At 37.7% G+C, this 25,270-nt stretch overlaps 5 protein-coding genes and 2 long non-coding RNA genes across 9 annotated transcripts in view; 4 read left to right on the forward strand and 3 right to left on the reverse strand.

Annotated features, from left to right (window-relative positions):
* The first annotated feature begins 74 nt into the window (after window positions 1-74).
* Window positions 75-2,163, forward strand: LOC103510013. The gene is made up of 2 exons (XR_541401.3): window positions 75-382; window positions 791-2,163. It is a non-coding gene; the product is annotated as an uncharacterized LOC103510013 (long non-coding RNA).
* Window positions 2,164-3,136: 973 nt separating this feature from the next.
* LOC103510012 (COP9 signalosome complex subunit 3) lies at window positions 3,137-16,732 on the reverse strand. The gene is made up of 7 exons (XM_008474652.3): window positions 16,531-16,732; window positions 15,901-16,158; window positions 7,296-7,513; window positions 6,592-6,786; window positions 6,166-6,331; window positions 5,047-5,192; window positions 3,137-3,774 (listed from the first exon to the last, which is right to left on the reverse strand). Exons 1-7 carry the CDS (start codon window positions 16,583-16,585, stop codon window positions 3,499-3,501), a joined length of 1,314 nt encoding a protein of 437 aa, XP_008472874.1. The 5' UTR covers window positions 16,586-16,732; the 3' UTR covers window positions 3,137-3,498.
* LOC103510011 (RNA-binding protein rnp24-like) lies at window positions 9,084-11,957 on the forward strand. Of its 3 annotated transcripts, none has more exons than XM_017444416.2 (4): window positions 9,084-9,254; window positions 10,477-10,695; window positions 10,884-11,199; window positions 11,332-11,957. In XM_017444416.2, exons 2-4 carry the CDS (start codon window positions 10,532-10,534, stop codon window positions 11,860-11,862), a joined length of 1,011 nt encoding a protein of 336 aa, XP_017299905.1. In that variant the 5' UTR covers window positions 9,084-9,254; window positions 10,477-10,531; the 3' UTR covers window positions 11,863-11,957. The 3 variants fall into 3 exon arrangements, with proteins under 3 accessions (XP_017299905.1, XP_017299903.1, XP_008472870.1); XM_017444414.2 differs by lacking the exon at window positions 9,084-9,254 and adding an exon at window positions 9,405-9,591 and having other exon boundaries at window positions 10,884-11,230; window positions 11,363-11,957; XM_008474648.3 differs by lacking the exon at window positions 9,084-9,254 and adding an exon at window positions 9,405-9,591.
* LOC113467779 lies at window positions 11,788-12,389 on the reverse strand. Its single transcript, XR_003391732.1, has 2 exons — window positions 12,036-12,389; window positions 11,788-11,953 (listed from the first exon to the last, which is right to left on the reverse strand). It is a non-coding gene; the product is annotated as an uncharacterized LOC113467779 (long non-coding RNA).
* Window positions 16,733-16,791: 59 nt separating the features above from the next.
* On the forward strand, window positions 16,792-19,923 carry LOC103510037 (INO80 complex subunit B). The gene is made up of 5 exons (XM_008474673.3): window positions 16,792-16,797; window positions 17,374-17,497; window positions 17,778-17,878; window positions 18,429-18,601; window positions 19,639-19,923. The coding sequence occupies exons 1-5, from the start codon at window positions 16,792-16,794 to the stop codon at window positions 19,796-19,798; spliced, it is 564 nt and encodes a 187-aa protein (XP_008472895.1). The 3' UTR covers window positions 19,799-19,923.
* Window positions 19,924-21,682: 1,759 nt separating this feature from the next.
* Window positions 21,683-22,250, reverse strand: LOC103510014 (splicing factor 3B subunit 5). Its single transcript, XM_026824194.1, has 2 exons — window positions 22,107-22,250; window positions 21,683-21,956 (listed from the first exon to the last, which is right to left on the reverse strand). The coding sequence occupies exon 2, from the start codon at window positions 21,945-21,947 to the stop codon at window positions 21,690-21,692; it is 258 nt and encodes an 85-aa protein (XP_026679995.1). The 5' UTR covers window positions 21,948-21,956; window positions 22,107-22,250; the 3' UTR covers window positions 21,683-21,689.
* A 168-nt stretch (window positions 22,251-22,418) lies between these two features.
* The window catches only part of LOC103510038 (RAB11-binding protein RELCH-like), a 25,317-nt gene continuing 22,465 nt past the window's right edge, over window positions 22,419-25,270 (forward strand). The window contains exons 1-5 of the mRNA XM_026824206.1: window positions 22,419-22,861; window positions 23,244-23,408; window positions 23,840-24,000; window positions 24,739-24,888; window positions 25,181-25,255. Of these exons, the coding sequence (XP_026680007.1) occupies window positions 22,636-22,861; window positions 23,244-23,408; window positions 23,840-24,000; window positions 24,739-24,888; window positions 25,181-25,255 (777 nt within the window). The 5' untranslated portion in view covers window positions 22,419-22,635. The remainder of the gene's footprint in view (window positions 22,862-23,243; window positions 23,409-23,839; window positions 24,001-24,738; window positions 24,889-25,180; window positions 25,256-25,270) is intronic.

Raw genomic sequence — 25,270 nt, forward strand, 5'->3', positions numbered from 1 at the left:
TGTCCACCAATGTATGACCCACTCAAATTGCTCCGAATCTGTTGGAGTTTTCGAAAAAAAAACCGTAAAATCAAAGAGATACGTTTTTTTTTTCTTTTTTTTTTCGAAAACTCCAACAGATTCGGAGTAATTTGAGTGGGTCATACATTGGTGGACACCCTGTATGTTATACTTTCAAGGTAAGGTGGGGTAATCGTGTCCACTATCCACACAAATTTTCGTACCTACAGAAGAAAAAATTCATCATCTTGCATCTTCGCAATCAATACCAGACGTGTTTAGACTGCGATATACAAATATTGAAAGAAAAAAAAATAATAATAAATAAATAAACCGACCCAAACGGTCCAAGGTGAACAGTTCATCCCTAAAAGAAAGTGAGGTAAAAAGGATGGTGGATGCACAATGTTACCCCAAATTACCTTACCACTAAGGCGGATTTATAAAACCGGATTGAAAGAAATCTTTACTGTGTTCATCCACGAATGCTTGACACAATGATATTTCACAGTTTCCGCCCAAAGCGTGGAAATAATCTAAAATCCCCCAAAAAAAGGAAATGAAAATTGGTGGAAATGATCCAATATTAATATGTCTGTTTGCTCTTTCTTTTAAGAGAAGTATACAATTTTCACTGCTCTTTTTAGATTTATTGTGATTTTATTATGGTCTCACTAGATCTAAAAAAAAGGTCGCAGTGATAATTGTATACTCCTCTTTATACATAGAGAGAACAAGATAAATAAATGGCGAGAAATTGGTGGAAACGGTCCATATTATATTTTTTAAGGTAAAAAGGATGGTGGATGCACAATGTTACCCCAAATTACCTTACCACTAAGGCGGATTTATAAAACCGGATTGAAAAAAATCTTTTACTGTGTTAATCCACGGAATGCTTGACACAATGATATTTCACAGTTTCCGCCCAAAGCGTGGAAATAATCTAAAATCCCCCCAAAAAAGGAAATGAAAATTGGTGGAAATGATCCAATATTATTATGTCTGTTTGCTCTTTCTTTTAAAAGAAGTATACAATTTTCACTGCTCTTTTTAGATTTATTGTGATTTTATTATGGTCTCACTGGATCTACAAAAAGGTCGCAGTGATAATTGTATACTCCTCTTTATACATAGAGAGAACAAGATAAATAAATGACGAGAAATTGGTGGAAACGGTCCATATTATATTTTTTACTTTTTCTTTTAGGAAAACACGTCCTCCATGGACAACTCTCTTGACATTACTATTTTATTCAGAAAGACAGTGATCGAAAGTCACACAACAGAATGGAAAAGGCCCTGTTGAAATTTCGCAGACGCGTACATTCCTTTCGCAAATTTCACGGTAATGGTTAGGAATGGGAAAATGGGTCATTACCTGGCAATGTTCCATTTTATTCTTACAATTCCTTCATACAAAAAAAGGCCCACTCCGAGGCTTAGGTGTAGGGCAAACAGCCCCAAAAGCTTATGCGAATCTACCACCTTGAATTTTCGAAAGAAAAATACGACTCAGCGGATTCTTAACATTTTTGGTTCTAACTAGAGATGTGTAAAGAGTGAATGAGTTATAATTATGTATGAAAGACTACCTACTCTATTCAGTGGACTACTCAGTGTGTTAGATCCTAAACATGTGAGTCATTAACATGTAACTCTCTTCAACCCCCTATGTATAGGAGTTAGGATCTGACTTATTGACTGAGTAGTTAGCTGAAGGGAGTATGTAGTTCTTTATTTTATGACTCACTCACTCACCCTTTCCACACCTCTATCTGTCAGTAACTTGATTCGGACTTATAGAATGATTCACTCTTTATTTCAGTTCACGCTCCATTCACAGTGCTATCAAAATGTTCTTACCGATGACTAAATTGGAGTGTTCACATCTGCTGATCAAATCATAGTGTTTGCTCACTCCCATTTAATTGTGTGTAAAATATTTGACGTTGAACTGTGAGTGGAGCCAGCACTCTGCAAGGTCAATCACATATGACTGACTCTGCATGGTCCGACACTACACCTATCTTGCTTGGGCATCAGAGTCCGACTGTTGTGTGATTCGAGATCTTCTAACAATGTAAAATAAAGGAGGTAAAAATGAAATAAAATGGAGTCTAATCTATGCCATACCAAACTTTGTCTTTCTTAAATCTGGAACACTGGAATAGTTGATTTATTTATAAAATTCAGCATAGAAAACAAACAGCATTATTACAGGAAAAGAAGATTTTTCAAAGAGCTTTATTACCACAGTACATACGTAAATATAGGCCGGTAGGCGCTTCGAACTCTTAACGTTCACGCGCCTCCCGGCACGCTTGTACCTGCCAAGGTTTTGGGTTAGGGGGTTTTACCCTCCATTCGATGATGCATAGAAAACAAACAGCATTATTACAGGAAAAGAAGATTTTTCAAAGAGCTTTATTACCACAGTACATACGTAAATATAGGCCGGTACGCGCTTCGAACTCTTAACGTTCACGCGCCTCCCGGCACTCTTTTACCTGCCAAGGTTTTGGGTTAGGAGGTTTTACCCTCCATTCGACGACAAGAAGCCCATTTTCCTTTCGTAATGTTAATGCGCATTGACATTAGGATTTTCCAGGGGTGGGGATAATAAAATGGAAGAAGTTTGGTAGTGGGGGTATTATCAACAGTTTTATTATAGCACGCCCATGTAACTTTTTATTTATATTACGGTGTAATAATTATAGTCTTTTATGGAGCTGATTCATTTATTCGTTTAAATGTTTCTATACGATTTTGATGGGTTTGATCCAGGCACAAGAGGGGTGTCCGGAGATGTTGTTGGCGAGGTCTCTTGCAGTGGAGTCTTGGGGCTGTATTGGAGATGGAAGTATTATTATCGCCTAGGGCTTCAGAGAGGGTGTTTTGGATATTAAATTTAGTTCTGGATCTATGTAGGGCAGGGCAGTGGATCATTATGTGTTTGATGGAAAGGGAATCAGTATTACAGAAGGAACAGGAAGGGATGTTCAGTGTTCACTCTATCTATTAAATAACCATGGGTGTATAGGCAAAACTTCCTATATTCCTCTTGTAAAACAAGATAGCGGATCGTAATGCAAGGAAAAAGCTACATTACAAAATAAATTCGTGAAAGGAGAGGAGAGGAAGTTAATGTAAAGGTAGGAGAACGTAATGTAAGAGAAAGAAAAATTCGAATTAAGCTAATGTACATTAACATTACGAAAGGAAAATAGGCTAAAGCTACCCGCCTAATCATATTACTTTAACGCAGCTTGAGTGGGGCCGGGAAAATGCCACCGACCGCTGCACCGATCTTAATGAAAAGTATTTTTCCAAGGGGTTTATAGGTATGATTTTGGGGGGATCCGCAAAACGTGTTTTGGCACTAAAAACTGAGTATCGAAAATTTTACCCGAATCCATTACTTTCCTTCTTATAGGATAAGGAAAGTAATACACGTTTTGTTTCACGTACTTTTACTTCTTATTTTCAAGTCTCTCCTCAATAGATGGAATTCTCGACCTCCATAACTCTTCCGCCGGGTTTACTCGAGCCGGTTTCCTCATCGGACGGACTAGCGGCTTTCTTCACGTACAGCGGATTCACGAGGATCTCCTCTTCCATGGCTTGGAACTTGCCATCCAGATGCATACAGGCGCGGATGTTGGACTCTATCTGGGCGAAGGTCAGGGGGTTGTTGAACCGCTGCGGATTGTCGTTGAACACGACCATGCCGTCCTTCTTGTTGATGGTGGCGTAGATCTCGTTCTGGGAAATCTAACGAGAGAAAGTCGAAACAATATTTCAAATAAAAAAGCGAAGGTGAGTGGTAGGTTCTCGATTCCAACTAAAACCAACCGTAGCACCTATCTTAACCAAAAAACCATGCCGTCCTTCTTGTTGATGGTGGCGTAGATCTCGTTCTGGGAAATCTGACGAGAGAAAGTCGAAACAATATGTCAAATAAAAAAGCGAAGGTGAGTGAGTGGTAGGTTCTCGATTCCAACTAAAACCAACCGTAGCACCTATCTTAACCAAAAATTTCCTGTCCTTACCACATTTGACAGCTGCATACCAAATTTCAAGTCTCTAGCTCTTACTGTTCTCGAGATTCTTAACAGACGGATAGACAGACAGACACACAGACTAATAACTGAAACGCCATGCCGTCCTTCTTGTTGATGGTGGCGTAGATCTCGTTCTGGGAAATCTGACGAGAGAAAGTCGAAACAATATGTCAAATAAAAAAAGCGAATGTGAGTGGTAGGTTCTCGATTCCAACTAAAACCAACCGTAGCACCTATCTTAACCAAAAGTTTCCTGTCACATCCTTACCATATTTGACAGCTGCATACCAAATTGCAAGTCTAGCTCTTACTGTTCTCGATATTCATTACATACGGATAGACAGACACACACACAGACTAATGGCTGAAACTCAAACTTCCATACCTCGGCTGGGATTGAACCCACACCCTTCTGTTTACCAGACGAGCGTCTTGACCACTACACCACCGAGGCAATATACCAAATTTCAAGTCTCTAGCTCTTACTGTTCTCGAGATTCTTTACAGACGGATAGACAGACACACACACAGACTAATAACTGAAACATTGGATTTAGGCTCAAATTATATTGAGGATAAATTCCATACCTCGGCTGGGATTGAACCCACACCCTTCTGTTTACCAGACAAGCGTCTTGACTACTACACCACCGAGGCAATATAAGACCCATTACCTAAATTAAATTCCATCAGGCAAATGGGTCTGTGTACTCTATAGTCTATACTCTATGTCAAGTTGACATGTCAGCCTGTCAATTTGAAGCCTGTATAAATTCCATACCTCGGCTGGGATTGAACCCACACCCTTCTGTTTACCAGACAAGCGTCTTGACCACTACACCACCGAGGCAATATATGTAAGACCCATTACCTAAATAAAATTCCATCAGGCAAATGGGTCTGTGTACTCTATGTCAAGTTGAGTTGCTGTCACCCGTCACAATTGAAGCCTGTTTTTTAGCAACTTGGAATGTATCCTCACCATTTTGAGTATGTAAATTTCAGCTTGCACAGGTGTACCTAGTTGTACCCGGGACGCTACATCCGCCAGGCTCAGTGTGAGGAAGGTTTTGGTAAGACGCTTGATGTTGTTCTTGTAGAGAGAGGCCACGATTTGTTTCGTCAGACCTGAAATAAAATACACATTACTTCTTGTGAGGGAAGAAAAGGGGCGAGGAAGAACGAGAAAGATTGTGTGAACTAAGTAGAAGAATTTATGAGAACATGAGATACTCAAAAGGGCTGCCCTATTTAAATAGGAAAAGGCTAGGAAGACGAAGTAATGACAGGAACCACAATCTGAGTTTGAACTTGCTACCAGCCAGTTAGCTGGGAGGGTACAGTGCCAAACTCGTTCGTCAGACCTGAAATAAAATACACATTACTTCTTGTGAGGGGAGAAAAGGGGCGAGGAAGAACGAGAAAGATTGTGTGAACTAAGTAAGTAGAAGAATTTATGAGAACATGAGATACTCAAAAGGGCTGCCCTATTTAAATAGGAAAAGGCTAGGAAGACAAAGTAATGACAGGAACCACAATCTGAGTTTAAACTTGCTACCAGCCAGTTAGCTGGGAGGGTACAGTGCCAAACTCGTAAACATTAGACTGCGGGTTCATTCTCGCCCCTGGCTAAATAGATAAGATTCGTTTTCAGAATGGCTGGTAGCCTAACGGCTGGCTTTCTCATAACTATCCTATCCTCTCTTCGATTTGGGTGTCAATAAGACCCGGGTTCATTCTCGCCCCTGGCTAAATAGATAAGATTCGTTCTCAGAATGGCTGGTAGCCTAACGGCTGGCTTTCTCATAACTATCCTGTCCTCTCTTCGATTTGGTGTCAATAAAACCTCTGTTATTACAGTTCCACAGAAAAAATCACAAGAAATGTCACAAAAGATCTAACCAGGTCGCAGTCACAAAGGGCGTTTAAAGCTGATGGCCCTACTTATACCAATCTATAAAAAAACCAAGTAGGTTCTCACCTGTGTTTTCATCAAGAAATGTCACAAAAGATCTAACCAGGTCGCAGTGACAAAGGGCGTTTAAAGCTGATGGCCCTACTTATACCAATCCATAAAAAAAAAACACAAGTAGGTTCTCACCTGTGTTTTCATCGCGTGAAAAGACATCAGCATATTTGAGCAACAGATGCTGCAGTTCAGTACTATTGTTGTTGGTGTACACAGAAACCAGGTCTAGATAGGGCTGACTGAGAGGCTTGATGTAGCGGCAGATGGCTTGAGACACATTCTTTGGGAGGTTTGGAGCCTGGAAAATTGTTTCAATGAATTTTCAATAGCTTGATAAAGGAACTCTTTAGTCCTATTCAATTGATTTTCACAAAAGAGAAAGGATGGAGAAAAGAGGAAGTATTGGATCGACTGAAATGGAGGAGTAGAATACAAGATAGAAAAACCAACCCCAATTAGAATTGGGAAAAGGTAGAGTAAAAGAAGAAGACCTTTTAGTCCTGTTGAAACCATGTAAATATCAGTAAGCACTAATATTACCCCTACTTACTTACTTACCTTTCCATACACAATCAAATAGATGAGCAAATACTTCTTATACCCTTCGAGCATAATATGGGACACAGCCAGGGCTGGAGTGGTGATGATCACTTCAAAGAAGTACAGAGCCCGCTCATAATTTTTTAGCGCCAAATAGATCATACCCCCGTAATAGAAATACTGGAGGAAGTACTTGGTGTCAAACTGGGGACCCTGAGGAAAGGAGACATGAATTGGTTAAGGTTTTTATTTTATTAGAGGGTTTTTTTTGATCCAAAGTTTTTTCCTAATACCTATAGAACTAGAGAGAGGGAAATAATGTTACTAAGACACCAATCAAGACCTATAGAACTAGGTACTTAAAATTTCCTCATTTTTATTTTATTTGAGGATACTACAACCCTTAGGATGTGTATATAACATAAAAAAAACCCTTCATAAAAAAACCCTTAGGATAAAAAAACCCTTTCTTTCATAAAAAAAAACCCTTAGGATAATACTCAAAGCATTCACTACATTGTAATGAAGGATCCTTGTAGCATTCTTATTACAAAACTCGATCAGAAGTCATGTCAATGGGAAATTGCTACAAAAAGCAGCTGTTACAAATGAGCAATGGCTAGTGTTATTATAGGGTTAGGTTAAATGCAAAAAGGAGCTTCCTTTTTCATTGTCATGGCTTCTGAAAAATTACCCTTATTACCAAAGTACCTTCAACTCACCTCATTTGCTATTGTGGTAATGTCTACATCAAGAAATTCAAGAGCTGGTTTGAAATTCTGTGCTAGCAAACAGAGTTGACACAGGTCCGAATGGAGTGATGTGAGTTGACTGTCGCTTGTTTGTATTTTCTTAATAGCCGTCTGAATGAGTGGGATGCCTCGCTGTGGCGTCTTCAGATCCATGACTGTCTTGGTGTACTGGTGACTTAGCTCAGCATCTGGGGAGAGAGATGAACATTAAAATGCCACGAAGTGGTATTTTTTGGGGGGATCTCATAACTTTTTGCAGAAACTTAGCATAATATGACGTATGAGTGTAGTTTTTATACTGAACGGATAAGGTTCTTTCTCGGAACGATTTTTTTTATATATATGTATATGTCTATCTATTTTTCATAAATAAATATTATATCCTTGTGTTATCGAGATCAACGTAGGTACTCTCGGGATGAAATACTCCATTTTCGATCGACATTTTTTTTTTCTTTTTTTTTTGGGGGGGACCAACCCTCAATCGACTGGGACATACCGATTTAGTGTTAGATGCGTCTTTACATCAATTGAAAATAGGAGATGAAAATCCTAGAATTGCTCTTGACGTTCGCGTGCCTCCCAGCACACTTAGAGAATACCAATAAATTGACACTAATGTTGGGAGTCCTATAAAATTTTCATGAAACGATGTTTTCCAAACTTCTAATTTTCATTCTACTGGCCTATGCTGTTGCCTGGCAACCAGGCAAATTGTTTACAAATCAAGACTTGAAAGACGGAATTTTGAAATGTTACAGGGAAAACACATTTAATTATTTTAGACTTATATTTTTTTTATGAAACCAATTTACTTATAATACAGGCAAATTTGCTGTAAAACCAAACATTTAAATTTGAAGAAATGGTACATTTCCAAGTTTTGGAATTATTTTCGTGAAACACAGATTAGAATACTTCTGGCTTGTAAATTAAATTGCCTGTATTACAAGTCTTGTAATACAATAGTTTGATGAAACGAGGCCCTGGTGTATAATATCTATAATGGAACAACTTGTTTTAAGCTGACAGTCTAAATAAATAGAAGCCCTAACTATATCCTACCCCATTGCTTGCAGGGACCCACAGGGAGATTTAGGAGCCCATAAATGTAGTAATACAATTTTATTGTCTACCAATACTATTGAGTAATCATCCCTCCCCCATCCTTAATCCTGTATTGACACAGGAGCCCCTCGGAAAAGTATACATGTTGCTCTTGAAGTTAAGGTGACGTTTATATGGGCAGTGTTCTGTGTGAGGGAGGAAGCCCTGAGTCTGTACTTTATCAGAACGATCGAGCTAGAGGTAGAGTGCACACAATACATACCTTGGGCAGAAAGTTGTCGAACATTGTTCACAAACTGTTCCAAAGCAGTTGCCATGGTGCAGACAAAGATCTCTTCAGGTGAAGACCGATCAAGTCGTTTCAAAAGGACGAAGTTGATCTGATGATCCTGCTATCTGCTATGATTAAAGAAAGGTACCTACGTTAATTAATTTACTTTGGAAAAAGAGAAATGAAAAAGAAAAAAAAAAATCCAACTTCTGATTTTTTTTTCAAAAGTTCGATGTTTGAGATGTGTGAACATAGCAAACTTTCCCCCACACCACAAAAAGGCTCGTTTCACACGATGATCAACGCATATTTTTGACCTGAGCCGCCTTTCCGCTGCACAAATTTTAGGAAGTCCTCAATTTTCCCCGGGAACGTTTGAATTTTTTGAGCTTTCGGCGTCTGTCCATTTTGCTATTTTCCTTTGTCAATTTTTTTTCGCCGTTCCATTTTGAATCGTCCTGTGTCTTTTCCTGTCGTAACCATTTTGTATTTCGCTTTAAGATTTAAGAACCTATTTTCTTATCGTCAGAGAGTCATCTTCAAAGGATCGTTCCTCTCACAACAAATTTGGAATTTTTGACTTAGAAAAGGTAAGTAAAAGGTCCTATCTAATCAGAAGATATTTCGTGAATGCCTACCGCACCACTGCGTTTCGCCATATTGAAACCCAATGCCATAGCTCGCTCAGTGCACGAAGTCCTCAATTTTCCCCGGGAACGTTTGAATTTTTTGAGCTTTCGGCGTCTGTCCATTTTGCCATTTTCCTTTGTCAATTTTTTTTGCCGTTCCATTTTGAATCGTCCTGTGTCTTTTCCTGTCGTAACCATTTTGTATTTCGCTTTAAGAACCTATTTTCTTATCGTCAGAGAGTCATCTTCAAAGGATCGTTCCTCTCACAACAAATTTGGAATTTTCGACTTAGAAAAGGTAAGTAAAAGGTCCTATCTAATCAGAGGATATTTCGTGAATGCCTACCGCACCACTGCGTTTCGCCATATTGAAACCCAATGCCATAGCCCGCTCAGTGCACTAAAGTAACAATTTCTTTGGTTGGTATCTGGATGGGTGACTATCAGGGCATTTAACAGCTTAGATATCACATACTGAGGTTTTCTTGCTCAGTGCACTAAAGTAACAATTTCTTTGGTTGGTATCTGGATGGGTGACTATCAGGGCATTTAACAGCTTATCACATACTGTAGGTTATTTCCAGCCCCACTCAAACTGGATAGGGTCAATGTAAGTAGCCTGGCAACTTGACATTAGAGAGTATAACTCCTCTTGTGTTCTTAGAACTGCAGTTGAACAAAGTCTAAAACCCCAGTTGCTTGCTAACCATATTGAGACTGATCTCAAGGAAATATTATATGTATCATCAAATCATCATAATATGTATTTAATAAGCCTGTTGGGCCCAAAGTGGCCCTACCATAACTCGAGAAAGAGTTTTGTTTTAACAAATTATCTTAGAACTGCAGTTGAACAAAGTCTAAAACCCCAGTTGCTTGCTAACCATATTGAGACTGATCTCAAGGAAATATTATATGTATCACCAAATCATCATAATATGTATTTAATAAGCCTGTTAGGCTTAAAGTGGCCCTACCATAACTCGAGAAAGAGTTTTGTTTTAACAAATTTACGGGGTATACGCATGTTTATTTTTACAAGAGTTGAAAATTCATTATTCTTAAGGCATCTTGTCAAGTGATACTTTGTTACTTTTTGTTAAAAAGTAAAAATTCAATTTGATTTCAATTTAAAATGCAACTCATTATTGATTTTTCTTTTTCTCTCTTCTTTTGTTTATAGTGTTCTAAACTCAAGAGAGAAATAAATAATAAGTTGTAAAGTAACTTGGAAGAAAATGTCCAAAACAGTAACCATCAAATCAAACTTCAACTATGAGGACGTGAACTCCATCAATTTGGAAGATGAACTGAAGAAGTTGAATCTATCCAATGTGCCTTGTCCGGTTGCGGAAATCTCTTATGCAACTCAAACCCCATCACTCCCCACAATGGAAAATGGGTCCACTCAAACTTGTTCCAATGAAGAACAACGGAAACTTTTCATTGGCAGCATCAGTCTCAACACAACTGGTCAAGAGTTAAAAAATCATTTCTCCAAATATGGAGAAGTGGAGAGAATCAACATTAATTTTGACTTCAAAAGTGGTCAAACCCAGGGATATGCTTATGTTGTGTTCAAAAAAATGGGTCCACTCAAACTTGTTCCAATGAAGAACAACGGAAACTTTTCATTGGCAGCATCAGTCTCAACACAACTGGTCAAGAGTTGAAAAATCATTTCTCCAAATATGGAGAGGTGGAGAGAATCAACATTAATTTTGACTTCAAAAGTGGTCAAACCCAGGGATATGCTTATGTTGTGTTCAAGAATAAAAATATTATTCAAAAAGTTTTAGCATCTGGTGATAATATCTTTGATTACTCCAATAATAAACAAGAAATTGAAGACCGTAAGAAAATCAAAGCTAGAAAAAACAAGAACTCCAGTCAAAGTGAAGCTGTGGTCAGTGGTCCAAAAACCAATGGGATCAAACATTGCAAAAAGTCAGGATACTCCAATAATAAACAAGAAATTGAAGACCGTAAGAAAATCAAAGCTAGAAAAAACAAGAACTCCAGTCAAAGTGAAGCTGTGGTCAATGGTCCAAAAACCAATGGGATCAAACATTGCAAAAAGTCAGGCAAAGTAGATCAAACTGGTGTTCCCAAGGAAGAGAACAATTCTAATGGGCATTCCAATGATGAAAATAAACAATGTGATATTAGTAATGATGTAAACAAAACATCCAACTCTAGAAAGAGGAAGAAGAACAAGGCAAAGCCAAGCAAGCAGTATATTCTAGTTGAGAACATTATTCATTTGAATGAGAAAGACCTTGCCACTTTCTTTGCAAAGTACAATGTTGATATTTACTATCCACTTGATGAACTCTCTAGTACAAATAAAGACTATTGCATTGTCATGACCAATGATAAGACTCAAAGTGATGCTATCTTGAAAATAAGTCGTCCAATCATCAATGGAATCAGGCTGAGAATTCATCCCATGAGGAACATGCCTGAAGACTTCCTTAGTGTCAAGAACCGTGATATTGAAGACTTCAAGCTATTCTATGGTGACTCTGCAAATGGTGAAGTGGTTCTTGAACCTATTGTCAATCATTAGGAGACTGTATTTTGTCATTCTCATTGTATTTTCCCCTCACAATACTCCCTCCCCCTTTTGGTCTGCATTTATATTCCTTTTTATTTTATACCTTGGTCATTCTCATTGTATTTTCCCCTCACAATACTCCCTCCCCCTTTTGGTCTGCATTTATATTCCTTTTTATTTTATACCTTGAAAAAAACATACAAAACTACAGCTATTTCTACTTTCTCTGGCAAATTAAGGAATTATTTCAGAAAATCTAAATGGCTAAAAGCCCTAAAGAGTAATGGAGAAAATTAAAGATGAAAATAGCCTTTTTCAAACAGTATTTTTAAGTATAAAAATATTTTTTCAGCCTATGTTTTGCAGGGTGTTAGTTTATCAAAATCAATTCCTATTTGTCTCTAAGTCTAAAAAGCTTTTGAAGATGAAGGTAAAAAATAGATCATTTTGTTTGTATGAGCGTTTTTGTATTATTTATTTCCAGCTTTTCTTTCTTTGTAATAAAAAATATTCCAAGTCTTTTGGTATTTAAACAAATACAGTAATTTCTTTCTTTTTTTATTGTTCTGATAGGCGTTTTAGAAATTCTTTGCGGGACACCGAAAAAGGAGAAAAAAAATGTTACCTTGAGAGAGAGATAGAGAAAAAACTAACACTCAAATAACATTGGGCGGATGATAACCTTGTTTAATTGATTTGCCTTAAGCCCCTGTCAACGATTTGTGGAAATGTGCTTATTCTCTCGAAGCAGATGGAACCTTTTGAACATTGTCAGCTAAATTGGTCAGCGTTAGTTTTCCTAGACAAAATGTGGATTTGACAAAATGTGCTCACGTAGCGGCGTAAAAAATCAAAGCCTGCCGCCAGGTCGGGGTACGATTCCCGCCTAGTTAGCTTGAACAGTAGCACGCCTGCCCTGTAAGCACTAGGTCGCGGGTTCGATTCCCGCCCGGGGCGAACTTTATGCTAAACTGATAAGGTTCGCTCTCGAAACAAGCTGTCATTCTCCTATCCTGTCCTCTCTTCGATTTCGGGACGATAAGACCTCTAGGTTATACAGCACGAGTGAAAAGTGCGAATGCCGTGCGTCTCAATGTGTCGCGGTATCATTGAATCCAGTCGTTCACAAAAACTGCTCTGCTGTGCTGCGTAGCTGCCTTTCAATGTGCGCCCGGCCTAAAACTGTTAATGGTGTGCGGACATGCGAATTGATTGATAATGCGCTTGCGGTATTATAATTCTCTCTCTCTCAAACCTCTTCAAAAAACAAAGAAAAAAAAAATCATTTTTTCTTCCCCCTCTAGATCTAAAAAGTAAGTACTTACTGTGAAGTAGGGAGTATTTTATCAATATCAATAAACTAAAAACTCTTGTCTGATAGGGGAAAAGGTAATCTCTAATCTTCCAGGACCAAAATCGTGAAAAAAGCCAAAAAATACGCCGGAAATCGAAATATTTTTAAATTTTAAAATTTAAATTTTACCGCGTTCATCGCAAGGGACTTCCTAAAACGCGAAGTCTAGGGCGCACTCTAGCGGTATTTGTGAGAAATGGGAAAATAATTTGGTGTGGAAAAATTTGAAATTCCTCGGATTTTCCGAAAGTTTTCTCTGACGACGGAATAGAGAAAAGCTATTTTCTTTAATTTTTTACCTTTCCTGTGCTAAAAATCATATAAGATATTTAATTGAAGGATGTAGAACACTACTAACTTCAGTCAAAAGTTATAACGTTCTTGGTCGTCCGATTTTCCTCTCCAAGTGCTGCCCGTACTTGGTCAGAACATCCATGGACTTCTGAATGATTTCTGTGAGCTCTCGGAAGCTACCTGAAAGGTAAAGTTATAAAACACTCTTGACCACTGGTGTATAATATCTATAATGGAACAACTTGTTTTAAGCTGACAGTCTAAATAAATAGAAGCCCTAACTATATCCTACCCCATTGCTTGCAGGGACCCACAGACGAGGCCCTGGTGTATAATATCTATAATGGAACAACTTGTTTTAAGCTGACAGTCTAAATAAATAGAAGCCCTAACTATATCCTACCCTATTGCTTGCAGGAACCCACAAGAGCTGACAGTCTAAATAAATAGAAGCCCTAACTATATCCTACCCCATTGCTTGCAGGGACCCACAGGGAGATTTAGGAGCCCATAAATATAGTAATATTTGAGTGGGTCATACATTGGTGGACACCCTGTATGTTATACTTTCAAGGTAAGGTGGGGTAATCGTGTCCACTATCCACACAAATTTTAGTACCTACAGAAGAAAAAATTCATCATCTTGCATCTTCGCAATCTATACGAGACGTGTTTAGACTGCGATATACAAATACTGAAAGAAAAAAAATAATAATAAATAAATAAACCGACCCAAACTTTGGTCCAAGGTGAACAGTTCATCCCTAAAAGAAAGTGAGGTAAAAAGGATGGTGGATGCACAATGTTACCCCAAATTACCTTACCACTAAGGCGGATTTATAAAACCGGATTGAAAAAAATCTTTACTGTGTTAATCCACGGAATGCTTGACACAATGATATTTCACAGTTTCCGCCCAAAGCGTGGAAATAATCTAAAATCCCCCAAAAAAAGGAAATGAAAATTGGTGGAAATGATCCAATATTATTATGTCTATTTGCTCTTTCTTTTAAGAGAAGTATACAATTTTCACTGCTCTTTTTAGATTTATTGTGATTTTATTATGGTCTCACTGGATCTAAAAAAAGGTCGCAGTGATAATTGTATACTCCTCTTTATACATAGAGAGAACAAGATAAATAAATGACGAGAAATTGGTGGAAACGGTCCATATTATATTTTTCACTTTTTCTTTTAGGAAAACATGTCCTCCATGGACAACTCTCTTGACATTACTATTTTATTCAGAAAGACAGTGATCGAAAGTCACACAACAGAATGGAAAAGGCCCTGTTGAAATTTCGCAGACGAGTACTTTCCTTTCGCAAATTTCACGGTAATGGTTAGGATTGGGAAAATGGGTCATTACCTGGCAATGTTCCATTTTATTCTTACAATTCCTTCATACAAAAAAGGCCCACTCCAAGGCTTAGGTGTAGGGCAAACAGCCCCAAAAGCTTATGCGAATCTACCACCTTGAATTTTCGAAAGGAAAAGACGACTCAGCCGATTCTTAACATTTTTGGTTCTAACTAGAGATTTGTAAAGAGTGAATGAGATATAATTATGTATGAAAGACTACCTACTCTATAAGAAAAATACGACTCAGCGGATTCTTAACATTTTTGGTTCTAACTAGAGATGTGTAAAGAGTGAATGAGTTATAATTATGTATGAAATACTACCTACTCTAATCAGTGGACTACTCAGTGTGTCAGATCCTAAACATGTGAGTCATTAACATGTAACTTATATATAGGAGTTAGGATCTGACTCATTGACTGAGTAGTTAGCTGAAGGGAGTATGTAGTTCTTTATTTTATGACTCACTCACTCACTCACCCTTTCCACACCTCTATCTGTCAGTAACTTGATTCGGACTTATAGAATGATTCCCTCTTCATTTCAGTTCACGCTCCATTCACAGTGCTATCAAAATGTTCTTACCGATGACTAAATGGGAGTGTTCACATCTGCTGATCAAATCATAGTGTTTGCTCACTCCCATTTAATTGTGTGTAAAATATTTGACCATTCGTTGAACTGTGAGTGGTCACTCTGCAAGGTCAATCACATATGACTGACTCTGCATGGTCCGACACTACACCTGTCTTGCTTGGGCATCAGATTGTTCAAAATTCTGGTCCGACTATTGTGTGATTCGAGATCTTCTAACAATGTAAAATAAAGGAGGTAAAAATGAAATAAAATCGAAGTCCTCAATTTTCCCCGGGAACGTTTGAATTTTTTGAGCTTTCGGCGTCTGTCCATTTTGCCATTTTCCTTTGTCAATTTTTTTTCGCCGTTCCATTTTGAATCGTCCTGTGTCTTTTCAATAATAATAATAATAAAAAATAAATAAATAAAAATAAAAAATAATAATAATAATAAAAAGCACTTACATAGATCCCCAGCATGTCTGATCTGATCGGGATTACACATGTTGAGGAACTCTTGAATCTGTGAAAACAACTCTTCCTGATATTCACTGCCTGTGTTTGATGAGGAGAGCAGAGTCAATTTTGCCGAGAGAATGGCAAGGATGCCCAGACTGTGTTGGAAGGTTTCCAAAGTTTCAAGCACATTGTCCAAGTGCTGCCCGTACTTGGTCAGAACATCCATGGACTTCTGAATGATTTCTGTGAGCTCTCGGAAGCTACCTGAAAGGTAAAGTTATAAAACACTCTTGACCACTGGTGTATAATATCTATAATGGAACAACTTGTTTTAAGCTGACAGTCTAAATAAATAGAAGCCCTAACTATATCCTACCCCATTGCTTGCAGGGACCCACAGAGAGATTTAGGAGCCCATAAATGTAGTAATACAATTGTCTACCAATACTATTGAGTAATCATCCCTCCCCCATCCTTAATCCTGTATTGACACAGGAGCCCCTCGGAAAAGTATACATGTTGCTCTTGAAGTTGAGGTGACGTTTATATGGGCAGTGTTCTGTGTGGGGGAGGAAGCCCTGAGTCTGTACTTTATCAGAACGATCGAGCTAGAGGTAGAGTGCACACAATACATACCTTGGGCAGAGAGTTGTCGAACATTGTTCACAAACTGTTCCAAAGCAGTTGCCATGGTGCAGACAAAGATCTCTTCAGGTGAAGACCAATCAAGTCGTTTCCAAAGGACGAAGTTGATCTGATGATCCTGCTATGATTAAAGAAAGGTACCTACGTATATTAATTTACTTTGGAAAAAGAGAAATGATTGAAATGAATTAATGAAAAAAAAAATCCAACTTTTGAAAAAAATTTTAATTTCCTTGTCCTATACGCAGGCGTATGGTGGTGTAGTGGTCAAGGCGCTCGTCTGGTAAAGAGGAGGGCGTGGGTTCAATCCCAGTCGAGGTATGGAATTTTATCCTCAATATAATTTTGAGAATTTGACCACAATAATAGTAGTAGCCTACTGCTGGAGTAAAGGGACTTTTCAGTCCTATGCGAGCAGTATAAATAAGCACTATTATTATTATTATATCCGTATAGGGTGGAAAGTATTTCTTTTACTTCCCCACCCCACAGCGGAATCTAGATCTAGACTATTCGAATTCGCGATCATGTGGTTAATTAGAACTGACTGAATTTCGGAGAGCACTTAGCCGCTTGAGGACAGTTCAGCTTTATAAAAGTTCTTGATTTTTTATTATTATTATTATTATTATTATATACGTATAGGGTGGAAAGTATTTCTTTTACTTCCCCAGCCCACAGCGGAATCTAGATCTAGACTATTCGAATTCGCGACCATGTGGTTAATTAGAACTGACTGAATTTCGGAGAGCACTTAAGCCGCTTGAGGACAGTTCAGCTTCATAAAAGTTCTTGATTTTCCCCCCATTAATTATTCCATTTGACTTTTCTTAGGTGGATGACGAGCTGAAGAAAATCAAGCCTAAAGATCCCAAACTGATGACAGCTAGGCAGAGAGCCATGTTGGAGAGAAAGACAGATAACAGTTCGGAACAGCTTCTCATGAGTTTACCCAGTGGTGAGTAAAAAAAAAAACTACTGTTTCATATCTGTCTTTTACGGTTTACATCATATTGCTACATTTAGGCTCGATATGTATCGTATTATGTCTTTACCACAGATAGTATCCCTTGTTTTTATTATTGCTATGTATTATATCATATTGCCTTTTACGGTTTACATCATATTGCTACATTTAGGCTCGATATGTATCGTATTATGTCTTTACCGCAGATAGTATCCCTCGTTTTTATTATTGCTATGTATTATTTTTATCATGATTTCTTTTTCTTACTCAGGGTATCGAGAGAAAGTGATGACACCCGAGATGGCGCAGAAAGCGGCGCTCAAATCACAGAAGCGAAAACAACAGGCAGACGAAAAGCGGGAAAAGGACAAGGTAATAAATTCTTTTCTCAGCAGTAAGGTGTGTCCAAACATAGTCGGCCGGCCGTCGATCAACATCGATGAGGAAAATCAACATATTATGTTGTCGAGGCAGTGTACAGAAAGCGGCGCTCAAATCACAGAAGCGAAAACAACAGGCAGACGAAAAGCGGGAAAAGGACAAGGTAATAAAATCTTTTCTCAGCGCAGAAAGCGGCGCTCAAATCACAGAAGCGAAAACAACAGGCAGACGAAAAGCGGGAAAAGGACAAGGTAATAAAATCTTTTCTCAGCGGTAAGGTGTGTCCAAACATAGTCGGCCGGCCGTCGATCAACATCGATGAGGAAAATCAACATATATGTTGTCGAGGCAGTGTGGACGTGTCAGTCGACATCGGTCGACTATGTGTGGACACACCTTTAAAACTCATTTTAACGCTGAGGTTATAGTACTGCTACGCAACCTCTGTAGATCTACTGTACAAAACTATGAATCTTGATCACATGATTTTCATGTTGGAAAAAATATATATATGCCTTTATATGTTCTCTATTTATTTCAGCAAAAAACGATGGAACGTCTGCTCAAAAAACAGGAAAGCAAATCCGGCAAAATCGTGATGAAAAAGTCGACACTCAAAAAACAAACACCTGCCGTCAAGCTGATTCGAACCCAGGACTCCACATTGCTATCCTTTCCGGTTGATGTGGAGTTCCCTTTGAAACCAAGCAAAATGTAAGTGTTCCACGAGATGTACACAATAACTATTGCTTTTATTTTAGACTGCCAGCTTAGAACAAGTCGTCCCATTATACTAACAGTTTAATAAAGCACCTGTTCTGTGTGTACGCGATTTTTGCACAAGTTTCACTCGTTTAGACCTGAAATTTGCGCAAATATCGCGTACACACTCTACATCTGTCTAAGGACCAAGTTGAAAGAAATGTCTTGACGTGTGTACTAGGCTGAACACACCTTGATTTGCTTGGGCAGTTGGTCTATTCCAGTTGGTTTAGTAGGTACGTCCTGTTGACACAATAACTATTGCTTTTATTTTAGACTGCCAGCTTAGAACAAGTCGTCCCATTATACTAACAGTTTAATAAAGCACCTGTTCTGTATGTACGCGATTTTTGCACAAGTTTCACTCATTTAGACCTGAAATTTGCGCAAATATCGCGTACACACTCTACATCTGTCCAAGGACCAAGTTGAAAGAAATGTCTTGGCGTGTGTACTAGGCTTAACACAGCTTGATTTGCTTGGGCAGTTGGTCTATTCCAGTTGGTTTAGTAGGTACGTCCTGTTCGCGTACACACTCTACATCTGTCTAAGGACCAAGTTGAAAGAAATGTCTTGGCGTGTGTACTAGGCTTAACACACCTTGATTTGCTTGGACAGTTGGTCTATTCCAGTTGGTTTAGTAGGTACGTCCTGTTCTGTGGGTGTGGGTGAGTCAGTGGGTATGGTAATGCAGGTAAAAAGGATGGGTAAACGGACAACATTAAAAAAAACTGTTCTGTGGGTGTGGGTGAGTCAGTGGGTATGGGTAATGCAGGTAAAAAGGATGGGTAAACGGACAACATTAAAAAAGGTAAAAAATCTCAACAATGGCCGTTCATGTCACATACCCATTTATACTTGTAATAAAGTTGGTCTTTTTTCCCTTGTTCTGATTCACAGAGAAGACTTGCCAACAATGGCCGTTCATGTCGCATACCCATTTATACTTGTAATAAAGTTGGTCTTTTTTCCCTTGTTCTGATTCACAGAGAAGACTTGTCAGTTCCTAGTCCAGTCCAATGTGGAGCTGCCGAATGCACCAATACAAAGAAATATGCTTGCTCCAGAACTGGCATCCCTTTGTGTAGCCTCCAGTGTTACAAGACAATACATTCCAATACACAACAATATGAACTGACACAAATATGAATTATTATGAACAGAGTTCTGTAAAACAGAGCTGATCATTTTTTAAAAGCCTATTTCATTTATGTATTTTTGTAGATATTTTTGTAAATAAACTATACTGATAGGTATGTACCTTAACTACAAGTTGAGAAGGAAGAGAAGGAACGAAGTTCACAATTTTCACATTGAGACCATTGAATTACATTTTTTTAGGATTGTTGTTTTTTATCAATTATTTTAAAAATCTCGCGCCACATTTCAACCAATCAAAGGGCTTGAAAATTTTCGGAAACGCTGAGCAAAAATCCAGTCTGGCAACAATGGTGAACGAATGTCCAAGTGAATGAGTGTCTGTTCACCAAAATTTGAAATTCCTCGGATTTTCCGAAAGTTTTCTCTGACGAGCTGACGACGGAATAAAGAAAAGCGATTTTCTTTAATTTTTTACGTTTCCTGTGCTAAGAATCATATAAGATATTTAATTGAAGGATGTAGAACACTACTAACTTCAGTCAAAAGTTATAAAGTTCTTGGTCGTCCGATTTTCCTATTTTGTACAGTCCTAAATGCTTTATCAGTGAATTTGTTATCAGAGCTAGGTACACCATTTCTCAAATAAAATTTTACCATGTCTACCCAAATAAGCGTTAGAGGAGATTCAACAAGTGGTAAATTGAGTTATTCGGACATAGCAGCGCAGCTATTGGAAGACAAACTACTGCTAACCGCTTTGGAATTGTATTTTGAATTGCTGGAAGTGGGGAAAGATATTCCAAAGTTACGGGAGTTCTTTTCCAATCCTGGAAATTTTGAACAACAATCTGCATCAAGATTGGAATATTTATCTTCAATACGTAAGTAGAAAAACAGCATGCATGTCATTAGAATCTAGAATAGCATTATAGCACAATGCCTGGCACGGGGTAAACGTAAAACACAGTGGGTGTTTATCTTCAATACGTAAGTAGAAAAACAGCATGCATGTCATTAGAATCTAGAATAGCATTATAGCACAATGCCTGGCACGGGGTAAATGTAAAACACAGTGGGTGTTTTTGTAATTAAAATTCCAATTTATGTTAGTCATGTTTTTCAGCACAACCAGGAGAGGTATGGTTAGTACAGTGGGTGTTTTTGTAATTAAAATTCCAATTTATGTTAGTCATGTTTTTCAGCACAACCAGGTGAGGTATGGTTAGTAGATTATGAGCAAGATGAGTTTATTGTTTCTGAACAGAAAGAAAACATGACTTAACTGAAGTAATTTCTTCATATTAGCTTCCCTGCTAGCACTTGCAAAAAAAAAAAAAAAAAAAATGGAAGTTACCTATAAGAAAATTCCTTATTGGTGCAGAGTGTCAAGAGGTATTATTCTCAAATAGATAATTCAAACAGCAGGGGCCTGTGTTGTAATTTTGTATAGCCCCCAAGAGATTAAAGATGATTAAAACAGTATAAGACCCCTATTATCTTTCACAACACATCCAAGTTAACTGTATAAGTTCACATGATTTACTGTAAAATAATTGAAAATAAATCAAAAATAACATATTTTTCCCTTATGAATCAATTTTATAAGAAAACCTTCATAGGAGAAAAAGTTACAAAAGAAATACCTGATAAAGTTACAGTATTTTCTATCACAAATTATCCTCTTATTAAGGTTTTCTTTTGCAAAATTATTTCATGAATGCCACCCCTAGAAAGCAAGACATAACCCTTAATATTATACCTTTCACAAACATCCAAGATAATCACATTATTATTCCTCAGGTTTCTCAGGAGGGGGACCACAAGGTTGCAACATCCTCTCCATAAAGTTGAACCTCACTCGTGCTTTGGCCTCATTCTCGTTGATTGAGAACAAGTTGAGCATATCGTAGTGGCCCATATACCCAAGATAATCACATTATTATTCCTCAGGTTTCTCAGGAGGGGGACCACAAGGTTGCAACATCCTCTCCATAAAGTTGAACCTCACTCTTGCTTTGGCCTCATTCTCGTTGATTGAGAACAAGTTGAGCATATTGTAGTGGCCCATATAAGAAGCATACGAGTCTCGATGAATGTTGACAAGCCATTCAAACTTTGTTGTGTCAGCATGCCCTGTACCGACATATTTGGACTGGAGATGTTCTAGCTGAGAGTAAATGTTGTATCGATCACCCATGGTGAGATTCTGAAATTCAAATGGGGGATAGTCAATTAGTAGGTATGGTATTGGTCAGATAGGTTTAGATCTTTAGATGTTATCTGTATTGATCTGTTTTTAAGGTGATGCTCAGGAAAAGTAGCAAATGTTACAAGGAGGCTAAAAGTAAGTACTTACTGTGAAGTAGGGAGTATTTTATCAATATCAATAAACTAAAAACTCTTGTCTGATAGGGGAAAAGGTAATCTCACTAATCTCTAATCTTCCAGGACCAAAATCGTGAAAAAAGCAAAAAAGCCAAAAAATACGCCGGAAATAGAAATATTTTTAAATTTTAAAATTCAAATTTTACCGCGTTCATCGCAAGGGACTTCCTAAAACGCGAAGTCTAGGGCGCACTCTAGCGGTATTTGTGAGAAATGGGAAAATAATTTCGTGTGGAAAAATTTAAAATTCCTCGGATTTTCCGAAAGTTTTCTCTGACTGACGACGGAATAAAGAAAAGCTATTTTCTTTAATTTTTTACGTTTCCTGTGTTAAAAATCATATAAGATATTTAATTGAAGGATGTAGAACACTACTAACTTCAGTCAAAAGTTATAAAGTTCTTGTTCGTCCGATTTTCCTCTTTTGTACAGTCCTAAATGCTTTATCAGTAAATTTGTTATCAGAGCTAGGTACACCATTTCTCAAATAAAATTTTACCATGTCTACCCAAATAAGCGTTAGAGGAGATTCAACAAGTGGTAAATTGAGTTATTCGGACATAGCAGCGCAGCTATTGGAAGACAAACTACTGCTAACCGCTTTGGAATTGTATTTTGAATTGCTGGAAGTGGGGAAAGATATTCCAAAGTTACGGGAGTTCTTTTCCAATCCTGGAAATTTTGAACAACAATCTGCATCAAGATTGGAATATTTATCTTCAATACGTAAGTAGAAAAACAGCATGCATGTCATTAGAATCTAGAATAGCATTATAGCACAATGCCTGGCACGGGGTAAATGTAAAACACAGTGGGTGTTTTTGTAATTAAAATTCCAATTTATGTTAGTCATGTTTTTCAGCACAACCAGGAGAGGTATGGTTAGTAGAAGATTATGAGATCAAGATGAGTTTATTGTTTCTGAACAGAAAGAAAACGTGATTTAACTGAAGTAATTTCTTCATATTAGCTTCCCTGCTAGCACTTGTATTTCTCTTCACTTTAGTGCCTTATTATCAAAATCTCAATATTTGTACAAGATCCCATAGGTTGAGGAGTTTTAATTACAATCCATGTTAATCTTAAAATTCCTCTTTGTCTCTTACAGCTAGATCTTCAAGCCAAGCAACCTTAGACTCATTAGATTTCACCCGATATTCAGAAGATGGTGAGCGAGGTGTTGATGAAAGGGTGGCCATTCTAGAATTTGAACTACGGAAAGCTAAAGAAACCATCAGTTCGCTGAGAGCCAATCTGACTGATGCTACAACAGGTAGAATACACAACTAAAGTGCTAATTCCTCAGTCCATTCTGGATAGCTTAACCAAGGGCAAGAGGTCTATTAATGACCTTAATGTTATTCCATATTTATTTATTTTTTATTTATAATATATACATTTTTTTCATCTGTACTTGTGCCAAAGTCCAAATTACCCTGTCTCAAATTAACCTAACCCAGCCCAAGTGGGGCTTGGACTTTAGTGAACCAACAGGAAATATTGCATATAACATGCCAAGCTGCTAGATTTTTTTTTTTTTTTTTTTTGATTTTTTTTTTTTTTTTTTTTTTTTTACACTGATTGCAGCTTGTATCTTTTAAAGGATAAAAGAAAGCTAAAGCTCTTCTAAGTACCTTTGCTTTATTCAATATTTTCAAGTTGTAATAAGATATTATCAGTTTCAATGGTTTTAACCCTTTCCAGAAGTTGAAGAATCTTCAGACCATGGTCAGAAAAGCTTCCCTCCCTGTGATCCCATTAAACCACACGAGAAAAGATGCCTCAACTTTCTCATCAATGAGTACTTACTGCATCACAACTATAAGCTCACATCAATAACATTTGCTGATGAAAATGAAGACCAGGTAGTTGACCACAGAAGTGTGACCTGTGACATATTTAGGAAAGAAACATTGATTTGGAACCAATGATTTAAGCCCTTTATTTTTCCTTAAGAAGAAGAGGAAGAAGGAAGAAGAAAAATATAGTTTTTTGTGCTGGCTGCTGCTAATGATGATGATAATGGCTGCTGAAACCCCCAAGGGGGGGGGGAACAGTTGTGTCCTTATAGGTAGTCCATTAGAATGGCCACAACACTAAATAGCTCAACACTCATTCCTGAGAGGAGCTTATTCCCTAGGAGGGATGATGTTGTACATAAATACATTATTTATGGTTTTAAGTATGTAGATTGTAGATCTATGTATGTGCCAGGCAAGCTATTATTATATTAGTTCAATCAAACAGAGTCTTAACACAGTGAACACTTTTAACCCTGTATTTTTCCCCTGTACATAAATACATTATTTATGGTTTTAAGTATGTAGATTGTAGATCTATGTATGTGCCAGGCAAGCTATTATTATATTAGTTCAATTAAATAGAGTCTGAACACAGTGAACACTTTTGACCATGTATTTTTCCCTCTCAACACTCATTCCTGAGAGGAGCTTATTCCCTAGGAGGGATGATGTTGTATATAAATACATTATTTATGATTTTATGTAGATCTATGTGCCAGGCAAGCTATTATTATATTAGTTCAATTAAATAGAGTCTTAACACAGTGAACACTTTTAACCATGTATTTTTCCCTTCTACAGGATTTTGACGACTGGGATGATGTTGGACTTAACACAGCCAAACCAGCAGAGTTGGTTCAGTTGTATCGGGATGGGCTGAGAAGTAGTGGCAACGGAGGAGTCAATACATGTGAACGATGCTGTCAGACTGATGAAGAATCTAATCTACTTGTATGTAAAACATTAATGTCTTAAAAACCAGCCTATTTAGTTTGGAATGAAGCACATCTGCATTGTAAGTGCTAGGTTGTGGGTTCGATTCCTGCCTGGGGCGAACTTTATCTGTTTAGGATACTTTACTTTATCTTAAACAGATAAAGTTCGTTCTCAGAACAGCTGTCTTTCTCCTATCCTGTCTTCCTTCTCTCTTTTCTTTTGGGACTACTTAAAAGACCTGAGCTCTACTCAGCAGATACAATGCCCTCTATCAAACCTCTTAATATTATTTCGTTTTCCTTTGCAGGTAGAAGAGCTAGCAGAGATGTCGGGGAAAATATCAAGTCTAGAGCTGGAAAAAAGTGAACTCAAAACTGAAATTGCCACGTAAGTTTTT

The sequence above is a fragment of the Diaphorina citri genome, unplaced genomic scaffold, assembly GCF_000475195.1.
Source record: "Diaphorina citri unplaced genomic scaffold, Diaci psyllid genome assembly version 1.1 scaffold554, whole genome shotgun sequence".
In the NCBI taxonomy this organism is placed as follows: domain Eukaryota; kingdom Metazoa; phylum Arthropoda; class Insecta; order Hemiptera; family Psyllidae; genus Diaphorina; species Diaphorina citri.

Excerpts from the sequence above, each read along its gene's own strand:
- LOC103510011 (XM_017444416.2), top strand. The coding sequence starts at position 10,532 with ATGTCCAAAACAGTAACCATCAAATCAAACTTCAACTATGAGGACGTG. Across the intron at positions 10,696-10,883 it reads CTCCCCACAATGGAAAATGG|GTCCACTCAAACTTGTTCCA; the intron begins GTCCACTCAAAC and ends TCAAAAAAATGG. Across the intron at positions 11,200-11,331 it reads CCAGTCAAAGTGAAGCTGTG|GTCAATGGTCCAAAAACCAA; the intron begins GTCAGTGGTCCA and ends AGTGAAGCTGTG.
- LOC103510012 (XM_008474652.3), bottom strand. The coding sequence starts at position 16,585 with ATGGCAACTGCTTTGGAACAGTTTGTGAACAATGTTCGACAACTCTCT. Across the intron at positions 5,193-6,165 it reads TTCACGCGATGAAAACACAG|GTCTGACGAAACAAATCGTG; the intron begins GTGAGAACCTAC and ends ATTTTATTTCAG. Across the intron at positions 3,775-5,046 it reads AAATTTACATACTCAAAATG|ATTTCCCAGAACGAGATCTA; the intron begins GTGAGGATACAT and ends TTCTCTCGTTAG.
- LOC103510037 (XM_008474673.3), top strand. Across the intron at positions 17,498-17,777 it reads TCTCATGAGTTTACCCAGTG|GGTATCGAGAGAAAGTGATG; the intron begins GTGAGTAAAAAA and ends TTTCTTACTCAG. Across the intron at positions 18,602-19,638 it reads CCTTTGAAACCAAGCAAAAT|AGAAGACTTGTCAGTTCCTA; the intron begins GTAAGTGTTCCA and ends TCTGATTCACAG.
- LOC103510014 (XM_026824194.1), bottom strand. The coding sequence starts at position 21,947 with ATGGGTGATCGATACAACATTTACTCTCAGCTAGAACATCTCCAGTCC.